Raw genomic sequence first — 7,413 nt, 5'->3', positions numbered from 1 at the left:
GAGTCTAAGGGGAGGAGATGGATCGAGGAGGAAGAACGGAGGGAGGCACTACCGAGCGGACGGGGCGCAGTGACGATGGGCCGACGGCACGGGAGTGATCTCTCCGGCCTCGGGCTGGGGAAGAGGAAGAAGAGGGCGCGCCCGGAGTCCCCTTCCGTGCCCTTGCTCGTGCCGGCTCCTCCGACACGCGCAACGACGAACGGCGACGGCGAACAGAGCACGGGAGGCGGCGACAATGGAGTGGAGGCGATGGGACAACGAGAGGAGAAGAGAGGGAGGGCGCCTGGGCTTTATAGGATGGCAATGTCGGTTTGGGAGAGGGGAACCGACTTTGAACGGTCAAGCCAGCGAGCTGGCGCTCCGGCTAGCGGCCAAATCGGCGACAAGGAGGAGGGAGGAGGATGACGCCGGTGGGAGGGAAAAGGGAGAAAAGGGGGAAGAGAAAGGGGGCTTGCCCCCTTGCCACTTTGGGAAAAGGAGGAGGGAGAGAGGGCGAGAGGAGGAGCCCTGCCTCCTTTCCTTGGAAGCACGCGCGGGGAGAGGCGGGGCCAAGTCGATGACGACGGCGATGACGGCGGGGCGGTGTGGAGCGGAGCGGCGACACGGGCGGCAGGCGCGGACAGGCGCGGCAGACGCTGACGGCGGCGGCGACCAGGCGGTCGGCCACCACGGCACGCGCGCGCGGGAAGCAACGGCGGCACGGTGATTTGGGTGGCACGGCTCGGGCACGCGTGCTGGCTCGCGGGGCCGAGCGGCTGCGCGGCAGGGCAGCGGGGCTGGGCGGCGCAGACGGCGCAGGCGCGGCACGAGCGGCGACCACGCGGGCGGGGAGCTCGCTACGGATGGAGGGCGCTCGGCTCGGCGCGGTTCACGCGCACGCGTGTGCCGCGCACGGGCAGAGCGGGGGAGAGGGAGAGCGAGGGGGGCGCTCGGCGCGGCTCTCGCGCACGCGCGGGCAGAGCGAGGGAGAGAGAGAGAGAGAGAGAGATGGAGCCGGGGAGGGAGGGGGAGATGGGCCGAGAGAGATTCGGCCCATCGAACCCGAGGGAGGTGAAATAGACTTTTGCGGAGGGATTTGATTTGTGAAGGATTTGGATTCGGGATTGAACTCGACGATAGATCGGGGATTTGAGATCTGAGATGGCACGGACACTAGACAACAAGCAGAGAAACAAATTTCGCAAATAGAGTTTTTAAGAGATAGTTTTTCCGCTAGGCGCCACGACGGAACGGGCGCTACAAATGCCCGCCGCCACTCCCTCTCCTTCGGTCCTTCCCTAAGCACGCCAACTAGTGTTGTGCTCGTATCAGTAATGGAGGGAGGCCTCTGTGAGCTTGGCCCGAGCGGGTGGTGGGATGGAGTGTAGGCTCGGGTGTGCTAGACTTACCGGCTACAAACCATCATAGATGCGAAAAACCTAGCAAAAATTAGTACATCACCAATGTTTACTACCACTTGGTGAATAAAGGTAGACTTTACATCGGTAGACTATAGTCAGTGGACATTAGTTGTTGTTGTAGCTACAATAGTAAAAGAACAAAAGTGATAGCAAGTTAGGCTCCACAACTAGTGGCCATGAGAAGGATGAGAGAAATCATTTGTTTATTCTCTATGGTTAGACAGTAAGCATATCCTGGTATTTGTTACTTATTATACTCCCACAATGTATACAACATGGTAGTAGTAGTATTTTATTTCTTGCTACCCACTTTAGATGCATATTGTCTATGCCTTACGTTGCGTTTTTTTTTTGCCTTTGTTTTGTTTATCTATTCGTTACGTTATTTAATCCTCGGGATGTTATCTCCGAAGAACTTGGATGTTATCTCCGAAGAACTTGTGACGAATTTTATCTTCAGCCTGACAAGTCGACCAATTGCGTAATATAAAAATAACTTTTTTGGTTAATACTACTTTCTTTTTTGGAACAAGCACCATATCCATACCATTAAGTAGAGAAAGCACAAGGATCAAACCCGAAACCAGAAGCAACGCTACTTCCTCCATTCCTCTATTGGTAATTCAACAAGGTCTGTTCGAGTAAGATGCAGTATCCGACAAAAATGCAAGTTAAATTTGGTAATGAAACTTGTGATGTCTGAACAAATCACCGGCATCAAAACTTGGATCAGGAAACACCGTGACCACTAGGCATTTAGCAGGAAGACGTGCCCTATTGTCATAGTCTCATAGTCATCACATTAGTATGCAGGATATTGCAGTAAGTTACAGGCTTACACCCTTACATGTGCCTACAATCAGTGTATTAACTAACCAAGCAGGATTCAATCATCCATAAGCTTATGCTGCCTTGTCTCACGTTTTACCAGAAGCATTACTAGAGTGTGGATAACAACAATTCAGTTTCGGCTCTTTCAGCAGATTCACATCGAGAAACATATGCCTTGTCATCTATTTCCATCTCGATTCAGGAATCTATGCCTGGATCCTGAACACAAAGCCATTTGAAGAATATAGACAAGGTTGATCAGAGTGGTGGATTTTGCTTCTTTTAACAAGAAAAGCAATGTCTAGATCACAGCTAGTCTTCACTCTCACCGGCGCGATATTGTCAATGTCAACCACCAGAACTTCGATACTTGCAAATACATGGAAAGGAAGGAAATGGGTTAAGACCAAATCCTACCATTTGAACCTTGAAACTTCAAAAATTCAGAAGTCATCTCTCTGGAGCATTTTTTTGCTGGAATCTGTACAGCATCATAATGAGCAAAACCATCATATAGAACTTGGATTGGATCTTCTTTTCCATATTGTTGGCCATATTCAGCAATTGTTATTAAACCACCAGCATCTTCATCATGCATGTAAACCGTTATTGGCATCCTATGAACAGAATATGATGTTAGATCTCTATTACTCTATAAGACAACAGCTGAAAGCAGTGTTCATACTTCTATGCTACCTGATAGCTACATTTTCATTCCACCAATACAAGGGTGTACTTGGTTTTAAAAATCCAACTACCCTAAATTTAATCAATTCGATTAAAAAAATCCAATTCATCGTCTCATGGTGATATTGTTGGAATTTAGGTCTCAAAATGATTTGACTTGATCAAATCCCTTTTCTGTTCACACAGACATCTCACACTACAGTAAAAACAAAGGTTTCTTTTTCTTTTCATTATATATATGTATGTTGTGTTATATGGAACTCTATAATACCTGAACGATATAAAATTTTAGCTGGCAAGCACAAATATAACATTTTGGTGTCATTACCGACAGTGATAGCTATGAACTATGACATCTTTGAAATCAATGTAACTAGAACACATAATAGACCCTACTACTTACTCAAGAACATGTGAAGCCATGAATAATTCTGGTTCACCGCCCCACACATGTGGATGCCTAATATGGGACACATATGTGTCGAAATCTCCCTCAATAAACCTGCAAATCGGTATTACATCAAAACACAGTAATCGAAATATATTGATGATAACAACTTACAGCAGCATTAAAAATGATGAGAAAGGGTATCAAATCAACTAACCATTCCGATTCTTCCCGCCTCTTAACAAATTCATCAGCAACCTAGAAATAATTAAATTATATCTGAGCTTAGAAAAGAAACAACACAAATAACCAAAAGTATGACTATACACAAGAAACAAGCTATACCATTGCCCTCAATTCGTCAGCTAGCTTTCTCTGAAGATCTTCATTTGGTATGGGTCTTCCTGCCCTAATGCATGCCCCATGAATCACAGAGCGGAATAAGCATCTTCCATCTCCAGGAATCCCTAGGGGTTTTGTAAATAAATCACATGTTATCACATACTACTATTCTCAAGATCCAAATTAACCCCCAACAAGCAAAATTGCTAAACCTAAAAAAATGAATACCCACCTGTTACTGAATAATCCGTATAGACTTCTTTGCCATGAGTTGAACTGGTAGATGCTGCTGAATTGCTGATGCTTATCTCCACAGGAACCTCAGCATTTGCTATTCCAGAAACTGCAAAACCTAAGCAAAGTCCACTGGTTGTACCTCCTATTTTTTGATGCAAACCTCTCCATTTCCAGCTCATACTAGAGAAATTGTCACGGGAAGGCATGTCGAGCTTCATATTTAAACTACCTTCTTTGCCTGACAGTCCACAACGGAACTGCCGACCCACTAAGCTAACAAAGTACCTCAGACTAGGCCGGTCAGAAGATTTTATATTCCTATGTAGAGAACAATCGACAAGACCCAGCTTCACATTATAACTGGATGTCTGCGAGCGTGAACACTTCCGTAATCCCAAACTCTGTGTTAATCCTCCATGAAACTGACTAGATTGGGAATACATGGTACGTTTAGAAGGTCGCCGCAAATTGACTGCAGATGAGTAGAGCCGCATCCGGTCCAACCAATATCAGCTGTACACGAATGACCAAATTCAATGTCAAAACTCATGCAAAATGGTGACATTTTTATTTCCAACTTGCTTTTGTTTTGTTTTTCAAAAAAAAAAATATGACACCCGTTTTATTGCATTAATATGAGAAACACAAGATTAGGGTCTTCCAACTAAAGTAGATCAATCAGTTCAGCAACAGCACTACTCCACACGATGTTGTTCAGCCAAAAAATCCATACAAAAGATTTTGCGATGACAAAGCGTACACTCGAAAATAACGAAGTCGTGAACTGATACTACATGGCTTTTGCTAACGATAAACAACGCGAAACTATTAGTATTACTAACAAATAAACATATCCGACCTACCAAAAGCAACGGAATATCAAAATGCTGCACAAACAAAACATTCAGGTACGCAGCACCAAATTCTCCGCGCACAATCTCTCATCTCAACGATGGTATACACATACACCAGCATAGAACCACAGCCACTATAGACGAGGGATCAGAGGCACATACCAGCGAACCAACCAAACCAAATCCAGCGAAGAAAAAAGAAAGAATTCCCCTCAATTCCTGCAAACAAGACAAGGAGAAGCAGAGACGACGCTGACGCCCCCCTGGGTCCTATGTAAGCTAAGATTCCCCCACCTTTGCCCTTCCCTTGGGCGGCGAGGAGAAGTGAAGGGGAGGTGAAAGGAGGAGTGTGTGCTTCGATTTCGCTTCGACGCGGGAGGAGGAGGAGGAGGAGGATCTCGCGAAGTGTATTTGCTGCAGCGAGGGAAGGGGATGCCATTGGCGATGGGGGAGGAAGGAGGAAGCTGAAGGCTCAAGTTTCCCGACGGTCGAGAGGATTCCGGAACGAACACGACAGAGTACGGCGATTGTGGGGCTTTGTTATATACCATTCCATGGGCCCATCACGCCTGAATTGGGTGGTTTATGGGCCTATTGTTTACAGCCGTTTTAGTCCTTAATGGGCCTTGATTTTTGCTAGCCAGGAGGACCTAATGCGTCACTGGTAGGGGAGTACTCCGTAAAAAAAAAAAAAATCAACTTCGGACTGCGAGCCTATGTTTAAATTTATAACTAGAAATTAATTTTTATGAGATGAAGGAATTAATATTAAAGAGATTGTCTCAAGCAATCAAACATATACATCTCTAGATCTGGATTTATGATAACCTTTTGATGGTACTTATCTGTCCATATAGCCCATGCGAATTTTTTGATAAATATATGTGCCCCTTCGGCTTGGTGCCACCGCTCTGACCGCCCCGCCCCGCCGCTCCGTCCACCGCACTCCACTCTGCCCGTCGCCGCCTCGTTCATCTGCCCGCCCTGCGCTCCTGCTGCTGGCCGCCGCCGCCGTAGCGCCGGCGGCTAGACCTCCCTGGTGCCTGAAGAGAGGAGAGGAGAGAGAGATGAAGTGAGGGGAGGTGGGGAAAGAGGAGGAAGGAGGAGACTAAGAATGACATGTAGGCCCACGTGGGCCCCACCATCTTTATTTTTTAGCTGACATTTAGGCCCACGTGGCCCCACCATTTCTTTATTAATTTATATGTGAAACTGACATGTGGGTCCTACGAAGTTTATTATTTTTCTAGATCGAATTGCCACGTAAGTGTCACGTCAATGCCATATCAGATAAAGACCAAGTCAAATTAGCCACGTAAGCGCCACGTCAGCCAAAACCGCCGAGGGACCTCATCTGCACTGGTTTTGACAGTTGAAGGACCTGTTGTATCTGGTTTTCTGGTTGAAGGACGAAAATCGGATTCGTTGACAAGTTAAGGGACCTCAGATGAACTTATTCCAAAGAAAACACCAACTGACTATGAGCCTATGGGCCTGTTTGAGGAGCTTAAAATTTTAATAAGCAGCTGGTTGGTAGCTAGCTTTTGAGAATTTCTTGCTTCTCATTTTCTGAATTCTACAACTACAGCTTCTTAGAATATAAAAAAAACAGGACTGTTTGAGAAGCTTCTAATTCTGAGAAAAACTGCAACAACTATAAGTTTCCTAAATAGGCTCTATGTCTAGATTCACAGCCAGAAGTTAATTTCTACGAGAGGAAGGAAATAGTACTGAAGAGACTGTCTCAAGCAATCAAACATATAGTACTCCCCCTAGATCCGGATTCATGATAACATTTTGATGGTACTTGTCTGTCCATATAGCCCACTCGAATTTTTTGATAAATATCTGTGGCCATGTTTGGAACGAATGAAAACTATATTGTTCGTTCCTGCAGAAACTAAAGTAATCTAGCACGTATCCAACCTTTATTTGAAAATCTTGTATGGGAATTTATTGATAGCACCGTAAAAATCATGAAAAACGAAGTAACTATGTGATTTTCCTTCTTAATCTGATAGTCGAGCTATGGCCGATAGGATATACTAGAAAAGAAGCAGCCAAAGATAAATTACGAGTAAAACTTTTAGGCTGCGTTCGGAAGGGGTTCCTGGCACGTAAAACGAAGCACATATTCTTACATAAATAATTAAGTATTATTATTTTTGCAAAATGGATTAATATAATTTTTTCAAAACAACTGTCGTGTGTGTGGGTATATATATATAGTTGCATAAAAACACGCCGTTTAGTAGTTTAAAAAACGTACGCGTGGAAAACAAGAGAGGTGAGTTGAAAAAAGTGGCATAAGAACACATCCTTAATCTATATTATTATTGGATTAAGAATCAATGAACAATAAAAATCTAAAACCAACTTCAAAATTTAGTTTCAAAACCAAGATTTTTAGTCGTGGTTAATAAACAACATACCGACAGAGTTATAGACGCCGAGAGATGTCTAGCTGAAGCATCCAGGCTTGGTATTTGCTTCGTTGCTTGTGGCAACACATGGATCATGGATGCACCTGAGTCCACAAACCGAAAAGGAACTTCGCAAAGCTCCAAGAGGAACCATGTTCCATGAAATGGCCTACTGGCCCTATGCCTCATGTGGCCACATGATTAAAGAAAATGTATTTGTAAAGCCAGTTACCTTCTCCTTTGCTATCTGC

The 7,413-nt window shown here is 44.9% G+C and overlaps 1 protein-coding gene across 2 annotated transcripts; it reads right to left on the bottom strand.

The window, feature by feature from the left end:
• Positions 1 to 2,100: 2,100 nt before the first annotated feature.
• LOC4345979 (uncharacterized) lies at positions 2,101 to 5,176 on the bottom strand. Of its 2 annotated transcripts, none has more exons than XM_015793164.3 (7): positions 4,902 to 5,176; positions 3,881 to 4,398; positions 3,652 to 3,773; positions 3,524 to 3,564; positions 3,322 to 3,420; positions 2,649 to 2,848; positions 2,101 to 2,450 (listed from the first exon to the last, which is right to left on the bottom strand). In XM_015793164.3, exons 2-7 carry the CDS (start codon positions 4,377 to 4,379, stop codon positions 2,410 to 2,412), a joined length of 1,002 nt encoding a protein of 333 aa, XP_015648650.1. In that variant the 5' UTR covers positions 4,380 to 4,398; positions 4,902 to 5,176; the 3' UTR covers positions 2,101 to 2,409. The 2 variants fall into 2 exon arrangements, 1 of the variants encoding a protein (XP_015648650.1); XR_003243848.2 differs by having other exon boundaries at positions 2,156 to 2,450; positions 2,561 to 2,848.
• Positions 5,177 to 7,413: the final 2,237 nt, after the last annotated feature.

Source organism: Oryza sativa, chromosome 8, assembly GCF_034140825.1.
Source record: "Oryza sativa Japonica Group chromosome 8, ASM3414082v1".
Lineage (NCBI taxonomy): Eukaryota > Viridiplantae > Streptophyta > Magnoliopsida > Poales > Poaceae > Oryza > Oryza sativa.
The sequence above is the reverse complement of the archived record's forward strand: the minus strand, read 5'-3'. Positions and strand labels throughout refer to the sequence as shown.